The sequence below is a fragment of the Hemitrygon akajei genome, chromosome 12, assembly GCF_048418815.1.
Source record: "Hemitrygon akajei chromosome 12, sHemAka1.3, whole genome shotgun sequence".
In the NCBI taxonomy this organism is placed as follows: domain Eukaryota; kingdom Metazoa; phylum Chordata; class Chondrichthyes; order Myliobatiformes; family Dasyatidae; genus Hemitrygon; species Hemitrygon akajei.
Window position 1 is genome coordinate 113,784,505 of NC_133135.1, and position 19,576 is coordinate 113,804,080.

Here is a 19,576-nt window from a genome sequence, read left to right on the forward strand (position 1 = left end):
TTTATCTTGTTATTTCATGCTCTCATTATTTATTGCTATTTATTTATATTTGCATTTTCGCAGCCTGTTGTCCATGGAATCTGTTACTGTTCTATAGATGTTTCCAGGTATGCCCGCAGGTAAATGAACCTCAGGGTTGTCTGTGGTGACTATAATATTTGGGGTCCATCTCATACAACCAGCCTTGTCCATTTGTGAGATTTCCAGAATACGCTGCGTGTTTCTCCTTCTCACTGCAAATAGACCCCAGGGATATAAGGATTCGCTATTTTACACTCAATCAGACCGATTATTCATTTCCTGGTATTTTGTTTATGAAACTGAAAGTAAAAGTGTACATTTCTCCGTTTTCGCTGTAAGGATGAGTCGCGGCTCGAGCGCCGGCTTCGACCGTCACATCACTATCTTCTCTCCTGAAGGGAGGCTCTACCAAGTAGGTCAGTCATATGTGCAAAATGTGATTTTCCTGTCCGCAATCCTGCACCGAAATCGCGCCTTCCTCCGTCTTTTCGCCGCCTTGCTTTCGCCACGTCTATCAGTGGCCGCATTTACAATTGACAGTGCAGCTGTCCAATCAGATGGTGTAATACCTCCACAGCCTCCAATCGAATTATGGGTGGGCGGGGATCCAGAATGATTGACGGGGGGTTTGACTGATTAACAGCAACTTTCGAATCAGAAACGGACCCTTTTTGAGTATCCCTTTATTTTTAAGGTTTCAAATTTTTCTAAGAATACCTTTAGTGCATTGGATAAAGTTATTTAAATTTGATATATTAAAACAATCTTTAAGCCAGGGGTTTTATTGTTCTTCCGTGACTTCGCTACGGAGTGTTACTGCAGTTAGCAAAGCTGGAAAGCCCCATATTCCGCCAGAATAAATTTTTTAACAGGACACACGTCGATGACTCCCCAAAAAGCAGGGGACTTTCCCCCAAGAAAACAACCTAAGAAATAAAGATGCTTGTTACAATTTTCTATCAATTTGTAATTGGTCAAGTGTGGCTGGCTGGGCTGTTCAAAGGTCAAAGTAAATTTATTATCAAAGTCCGTGTACAACCTTCAGATTCATTTTCTTCCGGCATTCGAAGTAGATGCAAAGAAACAACAAAAAGACCCAAGCAAATTCATAATAAATTTTAAAAAAAGCAATAAATATAGAACATAGAACAACACAGCACAGTACAGGCCCTTCGGCCCACAATGTTGTGCCGACCTTTAAACCCTCCCTCCCATATAACCCCCCCCACCTTAAATTCCTCCATATATTCGTCTAGTAGTCTCCTAAACTTCACTAGTGTATCTGCCTCCATCACTGACTCAAGTAGTGCATCCCACGCACCAACCACTCTCTGAGTGAAAAACCTTCCTCTAATATCCCCCTTGAACTTTCCACCCCTTACCTTAAAGCCATGTCCTCTTGTATTGAGCAGTGGTGCCCTGGGGAAGGGCGTTGGCTGTCCACTCTATCCACTCCTCTTAATATCTTGTATACCTCTATCGTGTCTCCTCTCATCTTCCTTCTCTCCAAGGAGTAAAGTCCTAGCTCCCTTAATCTCTGATCATAATGCATACTCTCTAAACCAGGCAGCATCCTGATAAATTTCCTCTGTACCCTTTCCAATGTTTCCACATCCTTCCTATAGTGAGGCGACCAGAAATGGACACAGTACTCCAAGTGTGGCCTATGTCACCCATGGTTCCTTCACCCTACCATTCTTTATCTTCCTCACCGGGACAAATTTATCCCTAACATCCTGCAAGAGATCCCTAAACATCGACCACATGTCCATAGTACACTTCCCTGCAAAAACATCATCCCAATTCACACCCGCAAGTTCGAGCCTTATAGCCTCATAATTTGCCCTTCCCCAATTAAAAATTTTCCTGTCCTCTCTGATTCTACCCTTTTCCATGATAATGTTAAAGGCCTGGGAGTGGTGATCACTGTCCCCCAGATGCTCACCCACTGACAGATCTGTGACCTGACCTAGTTCGTTACCTAATACTAGATCTAGTATGGCATTCCCCCTAGTTGGCCTGTCAACATACTGTGACAGGAATCCATCCTAGACGCACTTAACAAACTCTGCCCCGTCTAAACCATTGGAACTAATCAGGTGCCAATCAATATTAGAGAAGTTAAAGTCGCACATGATAACAACCCTGTTATTTTTGCACCTTTCCAAAATCTGCCTCCCAATCTGCTCCTCGGTATCTCTGCTGCTACCAGGGGCCTATAGAATACCCCCAGTAGAGTATTCTATATCGAGGACATGAGATGAAGGGTGCGTGAGAGTGAGTCCATAGGTTGTGGGAGCAGTTCAGTGACAGGGCAAGTGAAGTTGAGTGGTTATCCCCAGGTAACAGCCTGACGCTTGAGGGGTAGTAACTGTCCCTGAACCTGGTGGTGAGAGTCCTGAGGCTCCTGTACCACCTTCCCGATGGCAGCAGTGAGAGGAGAGCATGTCCTGGGTAGTGGGAGTCCCTGATGATGGATGCTGCTTTCCTGTGACAGCGCTCCCCGAGTAGATGTGCTCACTGGTGGGGGCGGCTTTACCCCTGACGGACTGGGCCGTATCAAGTCTTATAGCATTTTCCATTAAATACCAAGCCATGATGGAACCAGCCAATATACTCTCCACGACTCATCTGTGGAAGTTACAGATCTCATGCCAAATCTTCACAGACTTCTAAGAAAGTAAATACGGTAAGCTGACATGCTTTCTTCTTTACGGACTGGGCCCAGGGCAGGTCCTCTGAAATTTACACTCGCCGACCCTCTCCACCTCTGATCCTCCAATGAGGACCGGCTCATGGACCTTTGGTTTCCCTCTCCTGAGGTCAATTATCAGCTCTTTGGTCTTGCTGACACTGAGCGAGGGGTTGTTGTAACACCACTCGGTCAAATTTTCAATTGCTAATTCATCATCACCTTTGACTTGGCCAGCAACAGTGGTGTCATCAGCAAACATGAAGATAACATTGGAGCCTCACAGTCATTAGACCATAAACATAGGAGCAAATTAGGCCACTTGGTCCATTGAGTCTGCTCCACCAGTCAATCATAGCTGATCCTTTTACCCCTCCTCAGCCCCACTCCGCAGCCCTCCCCCCATAATCTATGATATCATGTTTAATCAAGCTCCCTCCTTAAATATACCCAACAACCTGGCCTCTACAGCTGCCTGTGGTAACAAATTCCACAAAGAAAAATAATTTCAGGATGTATATTGTATACATTTCTCTGACATTATGTCAACAAACTAGAGAGAGTACAGAGGAGATTTACTAGAACGTTACGTGGGTTTCAGCTCCTAAGTTACAGAGAAAGGTTGAACAAGTTAGGTCTTTATTCTTTGGAGCATAGAAGGTTGAGGGGGGACTTGATAGAGGTATTTAAAGTTATGAGGGGGATAGATAGAGTTGACGTGGATAGGCTTTTTCCATTGAGAGTAGGGGAGATTCAAACAAGAGGACATGAGTTGAGAGTTAAAGGGCAAAAGTTTAGGGATAACACGAGGGGGAATTTCTTTATTCAGAGAGTGGTAGCTGTGTGGAATGAGCTTCCAGTAGAAGTGGTAGAGGCAGGTTCGATATTGTCATTTAAAGTAAAATTGGATAGGTATATGGACAGGAAAGGAATGGAGGGTTGTGGGCTGAGTGCAGGTCGGTGGGACTAGGTGAGAGTAAGTGTTCGGCACGGACTAGAAAGGCCGAGATGGCCTGTTTCCGTGCTGTAATTGTTATATGGTTATTAACTGTACCTATTGAACCTATTGAAATTCACCCTCTGGCTAAAGAAATTTATCTGCATCTGTTTTAAATGGACGCCCCTCTATTCTGAGGTTGTGCCTCTTGTCCGAGACTCACTCACCATGGGAAACATCCTTTCCACATCTACTCTGTCTAGCCCTTTCAATATTCAAAGGGTTTCAACGTGATCCCCCTCATCCCTCTAAATTCCAGCGAGTACAGACCCAGAGCCATCAAACATTCCTGGTATGATAACCCCGTCATTCCTGTAATCATCCTTGTGAACCTCCTCTGAACCCTCTCCAATGCCAACATATCTTTTCTTAGATGAGTATCCCAAAACTGTTCACGATACCCAAGGTGAAACCTCACCAGTGCCTTATAAAGCCTCAGCATCACATGCCTGCTCTTGTATTCTAGACCTCTTGAAAATGAATACTAATATTGCATTTGCCTTTCTCACCACTGACTCGACCTGCAAGTTAACCTTTAGGGTGTTCTGCACAAGGACTTCCAAGACCCTTTGCATCACAGATTTTTGGATTTTCTCCCTATTTAGAAAATAATTTGCACATTTATTTATTCTACCAAACCATATGACCATGCATTTTCCAACATTGTATTTCATTTGCTACTCTCTTGCCCATTCTCCTAATCTGTTGAAATCCTTCTGCGGCCTAACTGTTTCCTCAACACGACCTCCTCCTCTACCAATTTTCATATCATCCAAAAACTTAAGCAACAAAACCATTTATTCTATCATCTAAATCATTGATATCCAGCATAAAAAGAAGTGGTCCCAACACCGACCCCTGCAGAACCTCATAGTTGCTGGCAGCCAACCAGAAAAGGATCCTTTTATTCCCACTCTCTGCCTCCTACCAATCAGCCATTTCTCTCTTCCCTGAAACAGCATGGGCTCTTAACTTGGTAAACAGATTAATATGTGGCGCCTTGTCAAAGTATGTGTGTGAGGCCGGTGTTCTGTACTGGGTGTCAGGTGTGGGAGGTCCGGGAGACTCCCAGCCTCCCGGACGGCCACATCTGCACCTGGTGCGTTGAGCTGCAGCTCCTTAGGGACCAGGCTAGGGAACTGGAGCTGCAGCTCGATGACCTTCATCTGGTCAGGGAGAGTGAGGAGGTGATAGAGAGGAGTTACAGGCAGGTAATCGCACCGGGGGCTGGGGAGACAGAGAAATGTGTCACAGTCAGGAGTGGAAAGGGGAAGATTCAGATACCAGGAGCACCCCTGTGGCTGTCCCCCTTAACAATAAGTACTCCTGTTTGAGTACTGTTGGGGGAGATGGCCTACCTGGGGGAAGCAACAGTGGCCGTGCCTCTGGCACAGAGTCTGGCCCTGTGGCTCAGAAGGGTAGGGAAGGGAAGAGGATGGCAGTGGTGATAGGTGATAGTTAGGGGGTCAGATAGGCAATTCTGTGGACGCAGAAAAGAAACACGGATGGTAGTTTGCCTCGCAGGTGCCAGGGTCTGGGATGTTTCTGATCACGTCCATGATATCCTGACGTGAGAAGGTGAACAGCCAGAGGTCGTGGTACACATTGGTACCAACAACTTAGGCAGGAAAAGGGAAGAGGCCCTGAAAGTAGACTACAGGGAGTTAAGAAGGAAATTGAGAAGCAGGACCACAAAGGTTGTAATCTCGGGATGACTGCCTGTGCCACGTGACAGTGAGTATAGGAATAGAGTGAAGTGGAGGATAAGTGCGTGGCTGAGGGATTGGAGCAGGGGGCAGGGATTCAGATTTCTGGATCATTGGGACCTCTTTTGGGGCAGGAGTGACCTGTACAAAAAGGGTGGGTTGCACTTGAATCCTAAGGGGACCAATATCCTGGCAGGGAGGTTTGCTAAGGCTGTTGGGGAGAGTTTAAACTAGAATTACCGGGGTGAGGGAACCAAACTGAAGAGACGGAGGAAGGAGCTTTTGGCTCGCAAATAGAGAAAGCTTGGAGACAGTGTGAGAGGGAGGATAGGCAGGTGACAGAGAAGGGACACGCTCAGACCAATAGTCCTCCACAACACCCCAACCTTTGTGTCATCAGCAAATTTACTAACCCATCCTTCGACTTCTTCATCCAGGTCATTTATAAACATCACGAAGAGTAGGGGGTCCCAGAACATATCCCTGAGGCACACCACTGGTCACCGACCTCCATGCAGAATATGACCCGTCTACAACCACTCTTTGTCTTCTGTGGGCAAGCCAGTTCTGGATCCACAAGCAATGTCCCCTTGGATCCCATGCCTCCTTACTTTCTCAATAAGCCTTGCATGGGATACCTTATCAAATGCCTTGCTAAAATCCATATACACTACATCTACTGCTCTACCTTCATCAATATGTTTAGTCACATCCTCAAAAACTTCAATCAGGCTCGTAAGGCATGACCTGCCTTTGACAAAGCCATGCTGACTATTCCTAATCATATTATACCTCTCCAAATGTTCATAAATCCTGCCTCTCAGGATCTTCTCCATCAACTTACTAACCACTGAAGTAAGACTCACTGGTCTATAATTTCCTGGGCTAACTCTGTTCCCCTTCTTGAATAAAAGAACAAAATCTGCAACCCTTCAATCCTCCGGAACCTCTCCCATCCCCATTGATGATGCCAATGCTCAGCAATCTCCTCCCTCGTCTTGCACAGTAGTCTGGGGTACATTTCATCCAGTCACGGAGACTTATCCAACTTGATGCTTTCCAAAAGCTCCAGCACATCCACTTTCTTAATGTCTATATGCTCAAGCTTTTTAATCCGCTGTGTCATCCCTACAATTGCCAAGATCCTTTTCCGTAGTGAATACTGAAGCAAAGTATTTATTAAGTACCTCTGCTAATTCCTCCAGTTCCATACACACTTATCCACTGTCACACTTGATTGGTCCTATTCTCTCACGTCTTATCCTCTTATTGCTGGAGGAACTCAGCAGGTCAGACAGTGTCTCTGGTCAGAGTAACACACACAAAATGCTGGAGGAACTCAGCAGGTCAGACAGTGTCTATGGACAGAGTAACACACACAAAATGCTGGAGGAACTCAGCAGGTCAGACAGTGTCTATGGTCAGAGTAACACACACAAAATGCTGGAGGAACTCAGCAGGTCAGACAGTCTCTATGGACAGAGTAACACACACAAAATGCTGGAGGAACTCAGCAGGTCAGACAGTGTCTATGGTCAGAATAACACACACAAAATGCTGGAGGAACTCAGCAGGTCAGACAGTGTCTATGGACAGAGTAACACACACAAAATGCTGGAGGAACTCGGCAGGTCAGAGAGTGTCTATGGACAGAGTAACACACACAAAATGCCGGAGGAACTCAGCAGGTCAGACAGTGTCTATGGTCAGAGTAACACACACAAAATGCTGGAGGAACTCAGCAAGTCAGACGGTGTTGATGGACAGAGTAACACACACAAAATGCTGGAGGAACTCAGCAGGTCGGACAGTATCTATGGACAGAGTAACACACACAAAATGCTGGAGGAACTCAGCAGGTCAGACAGTGTCTATGGACAGAGTAACACACACAAAATGCTGGAGGAACTCGGCAGGTCAGAGAGTGTCTATGGACAGAGTAACACACACAAAATGCTGGAGGAACTCAGCAGGTCAGACAGTGTCTATGGACAGAGTAACACACACAAAATGCTGGAGGTACTCAGCAGGTCAGACAGTGTCTATGGTCAGAGTAACACACACAAAATGCCGGAGGAACTCAGCAGGTCAGACAGTGTCTATGGTCAGAGTAACACACACAAAATGCTGGAGGAACTCAGCAAGTCAGACGGTGTTGATGGACAGAGTAACACACACAAAATGCTGGAGGAACTCAGCAGGTCGGACAGTATCTATGGACAGAGTAACACACACAAAATGCTGGAGGAACTCAGCAGGTCAGACAGTGTCTATGGACAGAGTAACACACACAAAATGCTGGAGGAACTCAGCAGGTCAGACAGTGTCTATGGACAGAGTAACACACACAAAATGCTGGAGGAACTCAGCAGGTTAGACAGTGTCTCTGGTCAGAGTAACACACACAAAATGCTGGAGGAACTCAGCAGGTCAGACAGTGCCTATGGACAGAGTAACACACACAAAATGCTGGAGGAACTCAGCAGGTCAGACAGTGTCTATGGACAGAGTAACACACACAAAATGCTGGAGGAACTCAGCAGGTCAGACAGTGTCTATGGACAGAGTAACACACACACAAAATGCTGGAGGAACTCAGCAGGTCAGACAGTGTCTATGGACAGAGTAACACACACAAAATGCTGGAGGAACTCAGCAGGTCAGACAGTGTCTATGGACAGAGTAACACACACAAAATGCTGGAGGAACTCAGCTGGTCAGACAGTGTCTATGGACAGAGTAACACACACACACAAAATGCTGGAGGAACTCAGCAGGTCAGACAGTGTCTACGGTCAGAGTAACACACACAAAATGCTGGAGGAACTCAGCAGGTCAGACAGTGTCTATGGACAGAGTAACACGCACAAAATGCTGGAGGAACTCAGCAGGTCAGACAGTGTCTATGGTCAGAGTAACACACACAAAATGCTGGAGGAACTCAGCAGGTCAGACAGTGTCTATGGACAGAGTAACACACACAAAATGCTGGAGGAACTCAGCAGGTCAGACAGTGTCTATGGACAGAGTAACACACACAAAATGCTGGAGGAACTCAGCAGGTCAGACAGTGTCTATGGACAGAGTAACACACACAAAATGCTGGAGGAACTCAGCTGGTCAGACAGTGTCTATGGACAGAGTAACACACACACACAAAATGCTGGAGGAACTCAGCAGGTCAGACAGTGTCTACGGTCAGAGTAACACACACAAAATGCTGGAGGAACTCAGCAGGTCAGACAGTGTCTACGGACAGAGTAACACACACAAAATGCTGGAGGAACTCAGCAGGTCAGACAGTGTCTATGGACAGAGTAACACACACACAAAATGCTGGAGGAACTCAGCTGGTCAGACAGTGTCTATGGACAGAGTAACACACACACAAAATGCTGGAGGAACTCAGCTGGTCAGACAGTGTCTATGGACAGAGTAACACACACACAAAATGCTGGAGGAACTCAGCAGGTCAGACAGTGTCTACGGTCAGAGTAACACACACAAAATGCTGGAGGAACTCAGCAGGTCAGACAGTGTCTACGGACAGAGTAACACACACAAAATGCTGGAGGAACTCAGCAGGTCAGACAGTGTCTACGGACAGAGTAACACACACAAAATGCTGGAGGAACTCAGCAGGTCAGACAGTGTCTACGGACAGAGTAACACACACAAAATGCTGGAGGAACTTAGCAGGTCAGACAGTGTCTACGGTCAGAGTAACACACACAAAATGCTGGAGGAACTCAGCAGGTCAGACAGTGTCTATGGACAGAGTAACACACACAAAATGCTGGAGGAACTCAGCAGGTCAGACAGTGTCTATGGTCAGAGTAACACACACAAAATGCTGGAGGAACTCAGTAGGTCAGACAGTGTCTATGGACAGAGTAACACACACAACATGCTGGAGGAACTCAGCAGGTCAGACAGTGTCTATGGTCAGAGTAACACACACAAAATGCTGCAGGAACTCAGCAGGTCAGACAGTGTCAATGGAGAGGAATAATTAGTGGACGTTTTGGATGATTCCTGATGAAGGGTCTCAACCTGAAACATCGACTATTGATTTATTTATTTGCAGATACAGCACCCTTCGATCCACAGCACCCAGCAACCCACCTCTTTAACACTAGCCTAATCACAGGAGCTTATACTATGAGCAATTAACCTACTAACTGGTATTCTTTGGACTGACCTCTCCAAAGTGTTGTAGTGCTGAGGTAATGATTCGGGTTGTGCAGGGTTGAATCAATACCTGAGTAGTCAGTATCATAATATGGTTTACCATCACCGACATTCAGAATTCTGATAGTGGAAGGCAAGAAGCTGTAACTGAAACACTGAGTGTGGGTCTTCAGGCTCCTGTACCCCCTCCCTGATGGCACTGTTGAGAAGAGGGCCTGTCCTTTTGAAGATGTCCTCGCTGGTGGGGAGGCTCGTGTCCATGATGGAGCTGGCCGAGTTTTCCGATGCTGTGTCGTGCCCCTTCCCACACCAGACGGTGATGCAACCCCAGTCGGAGTGCTCTCCATGGCACATCTGTGGGAATTTGCTACAGTCTTCCTCAAACTCCTAGTGAACAAGGGAAGTAGCTGGTTTCGAACCTAGTGGTGTGGGTCTTCAGGCTTCTGTACTTCTTGCCCGATGGGAGTTGTGAGAAGACAGCATGCCCCACATGGTGGGGATTATGATTCAAGAAAATCAGGCAATTCAACCTGGTTTTGTGAAGGGGAAGTCATGTTTGACCAATATATTAGAGTTCTTAGAAGCAACAAGCACTTGGATGAGGGGATGTGGTAGATGTCCTGTAGCTGGATTCCCTGAAATCAGATTGATGAAATCCAACATCAAAGACTATTGCAGGAAAGAAACGCTCAATGTGTGGGAGGGCACAGCCTGACATAGATCAAAGATTGGCAGGCTAATAGGAAACAAGTATGCATAAACTGGTCTGCAAGATGTGAAAGTGGTCTGCCACAGGACTCAACGCTGGTGTCTTAACTTCCTTCCAATAATTAATGAGCGATATGTCCGTTTTGAAGGTGGTTACTAGAGGACCATTCAGACAGTTCTGACTACATCACCCGTCTGGTACAGATATTGCAAAGCATCTGACCACAAGTCATCAAGGTCTCACTTCCACCCATCTGAGATACTTAGCAGGAGCAGAGGCCTTAGCATTGTCAGATCCTTCCCATCCATCGCACAGTCTCTTTGATCCCTTACCTTCAGGCAGGAACATAGAGTATAGAAATCTACAACACATTACAGGCCCTTCAGTCCACAATGTTGGGCCAACCATGTAACCTACACTAGAAGCTGCCTAGGCGTACCCTACCGCATAGCCCTCTATTTTTCTAACCTCCATGTACCGATCCAAAGACTCTTAAAAGACCCAATTGTATCCGCCACTACCGATGTCACTGGCAGTGCACTCCATGCACCCACCACTCTCTGTGTGAAAAAATTTACCCCTGACATCCCCCCTATTACAACTTCCAAGCACCTTAGAACTGTGCCCTCTCATGCTAGCCATTTCAGCCCTGGGAAAAAGCCTCTGACTATCAACACGATCAATGCCTCTCATCATCTTATACACCTCTATCAGGTCACCTCTCATCCACAATCACTACAAGGAGAAAAAGCCAAGTTCACTCAACTTATTCTCAAAGGCACACTCTCCAATCAAGGCAACATCCTTGTAAATCTCCTCTGCACTCTCTCTATAGCATCCATATCCTTCCTGTAGTGAGGTGACCAGAAATGAACACAGTGCCCCAAGTGGGGTCTGACCGAGGTCTTGTATAGCTGTAACATTACCACATGACACTTGACCTCAGTCCCACGGCTGATGAAGGCCAACACACCATACACCTTCTTAGCAACACTGTCAACACACGCAGCAGCTTTGAGCATCCTATGGACTCGGACCCCAAGATCTCTGATCCTCCACACTGCCAAGAGTCTTACCATTAATACTATATTCTGTCTTCAAATTTGACCTACCAAAATGAACCACATCACACTTATCTGGGTTGAACTCCATCTGCCATTTTTCAGCCCAGTTCTGCATGGTACCGAGCAACATTTGTGTCATCAGCAAACTTACTAACCCACCCTTCTACATCCTAATGCAGGTCATTTATAAAAATCACAAAGAGGAGGGGTCTCAGAACAGATCCCTGAAATCCGGCCTCTCAGGATCTTCTCCAACAACTTGCCCACCACTGAAGTGAGACTCACTGATCTGTAATTTCCTGGGTTACCACTACTCCCTTTCTTGAACAAGGGAACAACATTTGCAACCCTTTAAACCCCCAGTACTTCTCCCGTCCCTATTGATGATGGAAAGATCATCAGCAGAGGCTCAGCAATCTCCTCTCTCACTTCCCACAGTAGTTTGGGGTATACCTTGTCCTGATCTGGTGTCTTATCTAACTTAATAGCGTTCAAAATCTTCAGTACATCCTCTTTCTTAATGCCTATATGCTCAAGCATTTCAGTCCGCTGTAAGTCATCCCCACAATTGCCAAGGTCCTTTTCTCTGGTGAATACTGAAGCAAAGGACCTCCGCAATCTCCTTTGACTACACGCACACGTTTCCACTATCACTCCTGATTGGTCCTATTCTCATATGGCTCATCTTCTTGCTCTTCACATACTTGTAGAATGCCTTGGGGGTTTCCTTAATCTTGTCCGCCAAGGGCTTCTCATGGCCCCTTCTGGCTCTCCTAATTTCATTCTTAAACTCCTTCCTGGCAACCTTGTAATTTTCTAGAATCCTATCAGTACCTAGTTTCGTTTTCTTCTTAACTAGATATTCTACATCCTTTGTACACCACGGTTCTTTAACCCTACCATCCTTTCCCTGCCTCAATGGAACATACCTATGCAGAACTCCATACAAATGGTCCCTGAACATTTGCCACATTTCTGCCGTGCATTTCCCTGAGAGCATCTGCTCCCAATTTATGTTCCCAAGTTCTTGCCTAATAGCATCATATTTCCCCCTACTCCAATTAAATGTTTTCCCAAATTGTCTGCTCCCATCCCTCTCCAGCGCTATGATAAAGGAGATAAAGTTATGATCACTACCTCCAAAATGCTCTCCCACTGAGAGATCTGTCACTTGTCCAGGTTAATTTCCCAATACCAGATCAAGTACAGCCTCTCCTCTTGTAGGCTTATCTACATATTGTGTCAGGAAACCTTCCTGAACACACGTAACAAACTCCATCCCATCTAAACCCCTTGCTGTAAATAGATGCCAGTCAATATTAGGAAATTTAGCATCTCCCATCACAACAACCCTGTTATTATTGTACCATTCCAGAATCTGCCTCCTTATTTGCTCCTTGATATCTCTGTTAGTATTGTGGGGGAGGGAGGGAAACTATAATAAGCACCCAGTAGTTATTGCCTCCTTCCTGTTTCTGACTTCCACCCACACTGACGCAGTAGATAATCCCTCCATGACTTCCTCCTTTTCTGCAGCCGTGACACTATCTCTGATCAGCAATGCCACTCCCCCACCTCTTTTGCCTCCCTCCCTGTCCCTTTTGAAACATCTAAAGCCCGGCACACTCAGCCCCTGAGACATCCAACAGATGGCCACAACTCATTGTTCCACGTATTGATCATGCTCTAAATTCACCCTTCCCTTAAAATAGACACATCTCAAACCACCTAGTTGAGTCCATCTTTGCTCTAACATCTGCTTATCCTTCTTTACAAACCCCCTATGCTGTCTGTACTTGTCCACCAACTGCCCCACCCTCTGCCTCTTCACTTCGGTTCTCACCCCCCTGCAAATCTAGTTTAAACCCTCCCCAGTAGCATTAGCAAACCTCCCCATCAGTATATTTGTCTGCCTCAGATGCAAGGGCAACCCATCTGCCCAAGACTGCAAGAAACTGCAGAATTGGCCAAATGTTCAACCATTTATTCCCCTCCATGGATGCTACCCGGCCTGTTGATTTCCTCCGGCATGTTATGCGTGTTACTCTGGATTTCCAGCATCTGCAGAATCTCTTGTGTTTAAGAAACTGCAGAGAGTTGTGGACACAGACCAGCGCATCACAGAAACCAATTTCCCCTCCATGGGCTCTGTTTACACTTAATGCTACCTCAAGAAAGCAGCCAGCATTACCAAAGACCCCAGCTCCCACGTAAACTCCCTTCTGTCCTTGCCCATTGGGCAGGAGAAAACATGTACGTTTGGGTTTAAGACCATAAGGTAAGACAGGAGCAGAATTATGCCATTTGGCCCATCGAATCTGCTCCACCATTTCATCATGGCTGATCTTTTTCACTCTCAGCCCCAATCTCCTGCCTCCTCTGCTGAAGGTCATTAAAAAACAAATTCCCTAAATGCTGAGAGATCTACCCTGATATAGGATTCTCAAAGGCTACTATGTAGGTTCAGCATGTTAGCTTTTTTTCTCCCATGGTCCTCTGTTCTAACCTATAAGATACCTACTTCTTCAGCCCTTTACCTCTTCCACCTATCACCTGCCAGCTTCTTACTGCATTCCCCCACTCAACTTGTCCCTCACCTATCACCTGCCAGCTCGTACTGCTTCCCCTCCCCCACTTCCTTATTCTGGCTTCTTCGCCCCTCTCTCCTGCCCTGTTGAAGGGTCTCAACTCGAAACGTCAGCTGTTCGTTTCCCTCCATAGACGCTGCCTGACCAGCATTCGATGTGTGTTGCTCTGGACTAACAGCATTTGAAGTGTTCTTTGATTTTGATTGAAGGGTCATGTACTGCCCCTGGGCCATTGGCTGCTTTTTTTCTCTAGAACCAAAGAACCACCGATTTTAACGTGAGAAGGAGAACAGTATCATCTCGTCGCCATCACCAGTGGTGCCACATATTCCCAGCACTGCCCTGCCGACTTACCCAAAACGTACTGACTCTGGCTAGTCAGGGGCACCTCACGTTCCTTTTTGTGCTTTTCAGAATATGCCTTCAAAGCCATCAGCCAGAGTGGTCTCACCACTGTGGCCGTCAGAGGGAAGGACTCGGTTGTCGTCGTGACGCAGAAGAAAGTGGTGGTGAGTGCAGGTCTCCTCCCCGTGTTTGCCCGTTCCGCCCCTCCGTTCCCCCATTTCCCCGCTTCCCCTTCCACCCATGGCATCGGCTCTCACTGGGATCACACAACATCACCTTCCACTGAAGTGGCGCTTCCCCTGACTGGGCGTGTTTTGGGAAGCTCATCTGCTTCATGTTAATATAAATGTTAAGAAAACACACTTAGCTCCTTATTGTGCTTATAGAGTTCAGGGGTGCCCATGCCCTATCAGCCCCTCCACACAACCCCGCTCCGGGCAAACAGCTGGCGTTGTTTTAAGAGCAAATAAATGAGTCCCATTGAAGTTCGAGACAGAATAGGATGCACATCGGTCCGGCAGGACTGAACATCGTGAATGGCTGTGATGCTTTGCTCGCAGGTGAGCTCAACGCCTTCTATGCACACTTTGAAAGGGAGAACAAAACTACACTGTGCGAATCCCTGCGGCATTGGGTGACCCTGTGACCTCAGTCTCAGAGGCTGACGTCAGAACATCTCCAAGAGGGTGAACTCTTGCAAGATGTCAGGCCCTAATGGTGAACCTGGTAGGGCACTGACAACCTGTGCCAACCAACTGGACATGTTCAATCTCTCACTGCTGTAGTTAGAGGTTCTCACCTGCCTCAAAGGGGTGGCAATCGTACCAGTGCCCAAACAGAACAGGGTGAACTGCCTCAACGACTACCGCCCAGTAGCACTCACGTCTAGTGAAGAAGTGCTTTGAGAGGTTGGTCATGACTAGAATCAACTCCTGCCTCACTGCAGTTTGCTTATCACAACAATAGGTCTACAGCGGACACGATCTCATTTGCTCTCCACTCTGCCTTGGATCCTGGACAATAGCAATGCCTTCCTCAGGCTGCTAACGATTGATGACTGCGCAGTGTTCAACACAATCGTTCTCTCAGAATGAATCAGTACCTCTGTACTTCCCTCTGCAACTGGATCCTTGACTTCCTCATCACGTGAGCCTGGTGTAGGAAGGTGGGAATAGATGGTGCTTTGTGAGAGGGGCTTCCCATCATGTTTGTGGTGGTGCACAAGCACCTACCCCTGCACCTACCCCTGCACCTACCCCTGCTGCTCAACACCGTAAGACCATAAGACAAAGAAGCCATTTGGCCCATCGAGTCTGCTCTGCCATTTCATCATGGCTGATCTTTTTCACTCTCAGCCCCAATCTCCTGCCTCCTCTGCTGAAGGTCATTATCCGGTAGGTTACCCCTCATAGAGTACCAGCCCAGAGACATTAAAATACTCCTGACATTACACAGAGTCTCCATACAGGAACTTTACTTATCTCTTGAGCTTTTGGTCACATTTTGCTGTCCATTTTTGATAATTTAATTTGAGAATCAACCTTTCTCATGCCATTTCAACAAAATAGAGAGAGTACAGAGAAGATTTACTAGAATGTTACCGGGGTTTCAGCACCTAAGTTACAGAGAAAGATTGAACAAGTTAGGTCTTTATTCTTTGGAGCGTAGAAGGTTGAGGGGAGACTTGATAGAGGTATTTAAAATTATGAGGGGTATAGATAGAGTTGATGTGGATAGGCTTTTTCCATTGAGAGTAGAGGAGATTCAAACAAGAGGACATGAGTTGAGAGTTAAGGGGCAAAAGTTATGGGCTACACGAGCGGGAACTTCTTTACTCAGAGAGTGGTAGCTGTGTCGAACGAGCTTCCAGTAGAAGTGTTAGAGGCAGGTTCGATTTCGTCATTTAAAAAAAATTGGATAGGTATATGGACAGGAAAGGAATGGAGGGTTATGGGCTGAGTGCAGGTAGGTGGGACTAGGTGAGAGTAAGCGTTCTGCACGGACTAGAAGGGCCAACATGGCCTGTTTCCGTGCTGTAATTGTTATATGGTTATAATTTCCTCTGTCAACCATCATGGTGTTGTTGCTGGCTTCAGCCACTGTGTGGCACAATGGAGCAGGTCCCCATCAGTCTCACCGCTTTATTTTTTATATTTAATCTAGTGATACACTACAGGTGGTTAATCTGTGGAATTCATTGCCCCAGACAGGTGTGGAGGTTGAGTCATTGGGTATACTTACCTAATGGAGGGTGATAGATTCTTCACTAGTAGTGCATCAAATGTTATGGGGAGAATATATCAGCCATATGGCGGGGAAGACTGAACGACCTAAATCGGCTCCTATATCCAGGACAGGGAAACACACACCAGACCTCACAGAGGGATCAGAAGGTGAAATAGTGAGCAATTTCGAGTTCCTGGGTTCCAATATCTCTGAGGATCTATCTTGGACACAACATATTGATGCAGTTACAAAGAAGGAATAACAGTGATCATATTTCACTTGGAGTTTCAGGAGATTTGTATGTCACCAAAGACACACATAAATTTCTACAGATATCCCGTGGAGAGCATTCCGACTGCATCACTGCCCGCTATGGTGGCGGTCTACTGCACAGGATCAAGATAAGCCGCAGAGAGTTGTAAACTCAGCTCCATCGTGGGCACGAGCCTTCATAGTATCCAGGATATTGTTAAACAGCGATCACCCAGGACATGCCCTCTTCTCATCAGGGAGGAGGTACAGGAGCCTGAAGGCACACACTCAACGATTCAGGAACAGCTTCTTCCCCTCTTCTCATCAGGGAGGAGGAACAGGAGCCTGAAGGCACACACTCAACGATTCAGGAACAGCTTCTTCCCCTCTACCATCAGGGAGGAGGAACAGGAGCCTGAAGGCACACACTCAACGATTCAGGAACAGCTTCTTCCCCTCTACCATCAGGGAGGAGGAACAGGAGCCTGAAGACACACACTCAACGATTCAGGAACAGCTCCTTCCCCTCTGCCATCAGGGAGGGGGTACAGGAGCCTGAAGACACACACTCAACGATTCAGGAACAGCTTCTTCCCCTCTGCCATCAGGGAGGAGGTACAGGAGCCTGAAGGTACACACTCAACGATTCAGGAACAGCTTCTTCCCCTCTGCCATCAGGGAGGAGGTACAGGAGCCTGAAGACGCACACTCAACGATTCAGGAACAGCTTCTTCCCCTCTGCCATCAGGGAGGAGGTACAGGAGCCTGAAGGCGCACACTCAGCGATTCAGGAACAGCTTCTTCCCCTCTGCCATCAGGGAGGGGGTACAGGAGCCTGAAGACACACACTCAGTGATTCAGGAACAGCTTCTTCCCCTCTGCCATCAGGGAGGAGGTACAGGAGCCTGAAGGTACACACTCAACGATTCAGGAACAGCTTCTTCCCCTCTGCCATCAGGGAGGAGGTACAGGAGCCTGAAGACGCACACTCAACGATTCAGGAACAGCTTCTTCCCCTCTGCCATCAGGGAGGAGGTACAGGAGCCTGAAGGCGCACACTCAGCGATTCAGGAACAGCTTCTTCCCCTCTGCCATCAGGGAGGGGGTACAGGAGCCTGAAGACACACACTCAGTGATTCAGGAACAGCTTCTTCCCCTCTGCCATCAGGGAGGAGGAACAGGAGCCTGAAGGCGCACACTCAGCGATTCAGGAACAGCTTCTTCCCCTCTGCCATCAGGGAGGGGATACAGGAGCCTGAAGACGCACACTCAGCGATTCAGGAACAGCTTCTTCCCCTCTGCCATCCGATTTCTGAATGGACATTGAACCCATGAACACTAAGCACCACTTTTTTGTTTCTATTTTTGCACTACTTATTTAATTTAACTATTTAATATAAATACACATACATGTACTGTGTTTCACAGTATTTATGTATTGCATTGTACTGCTGCCACAAAGACAGCAAATTTCAGGACATATGAAACCTGATTCTGATTGTGGTCCTGTCATCTTATGGTTGCAGGCCCTTCTGGCCAAATGAGCTTGTGACACCCAGTTTAAAAGATTGTACATTGAAACATGAAGTGAAATGCATCGCTTTGCATCAAATCAAATCAGCGAGGAGCTCGCAGGTGTCGGCATGCTTCCCGTGCTAACGTAGGATGCCCACAACTTACTAACATTGACCATTTGCCCTTGGCGAGTGGGGAGAACGTTCGAACACCTCACAGACAGCGGTGGAAGTTAAACCGGGGCAGTGGCACTGAACACTACCGGGAGGCTCACTTGGTGACCAAGTGTCACACCAGGAACCGAGCTAAACTTGTTTTTGATATCTCAGCTGCCCAGTGAGAACTGGATTTAGTTGGCATTGTTACCGTTTGGTGTCAGGAATTTAACCCCAGGGGATGCTGAGTTTACGAGTCATAGGTGGCTGACCAGTAGCTGTCACTGCAGGGCAGGGAGTAGTACCCAACAGACCAAGTTACTAAATCGAGATTAAGTTAAATCGTAAACACTATAAATTCTGCAGATGCCAGTAATCTTGAGCAACACACACAAAATGCTGGGGGAGCTCAGCAGGTCAGGCAGCATCTATGGAAAGGCATAAACAGTCCACGTTTTGGGATGAGACCCTTCTTTCGATTTCCAGCATCTGCAGACTTTCTTGCCTTAATGGTGGAGGTCACATTTTTGAGGTATCGCTCGTTGAAGATGCTGGGAGGCTAGTGCCCATGATGGAGGCTGACTGAATTTGCAAATCTCTGCAGCTTAATTCGATGTTGTGCAGTAGGTGCCTCCCCCTCCCATCACACCAGACCGGTGATGCAGCCAGTTAGAATGCTCTCTCTACGGTACAGCTGCAGAAATGTGCGAATGTCTTTGCGAGGATGAGAATAATGGTGGGTAAAAAGGCAATCTATATAATTGGACAAGAAGACAAAGAGCTTCAGATAAAAAGACACAAAGACAGAAACTCTTGGTGAACAGCAAGAACACATTCAATGATTTGGCAGGCAGTCAAACTCCCAAGATTAACCATGGCCAATATGGGAATCAATCCTAACGTTGGGGATGAATAAATAGTGGACGTTTTGGGCCAAGACCCTTCTTCAGGACGGAGAAGGGAGTGGTAAAGTGCCAAAATAAAAAGGTGGGGAGGGAGGCAAGAGGCTAGCTGGATCTTGAAGAAGGGTCTTGGCCCAAAATGTTGACTGTTTACTCTGTTTCGTTGATGCTGACTGACCTGCTGAGTTCCTCCAGCATTTTGTGTGTGTTACT

General features: G+C 46.9%; 1 protein-coding gene across 1 annotated transcript in view; it reads left to right on the forward strand.

Moving 5' to 3' along the window:
- Window positions 1–316: 316 nt before the first annotated feature.
- The window catches only part of LOC140736618 (proteasome subunit alpha type-6-like), a 46,181-nt gene continuing 26,921 nt past the window's right edge, over window positions 317–19,576 (forward strand). Inside the window, exons 1-2 of the mRNA XM_073062437.1 lie at window positions 317–437; window positions 14,383–14,477. Coding sequence (XP_072918538.1) covers window positions 362–437; window positions 14,383–14,477 — 171 coding nt within the window. The 5' untranslated portion in view covers window positions 317–361. The remainder of the gene's footprint in view (window positions 438–14,382; window positions 14,478–19,576) is intronic.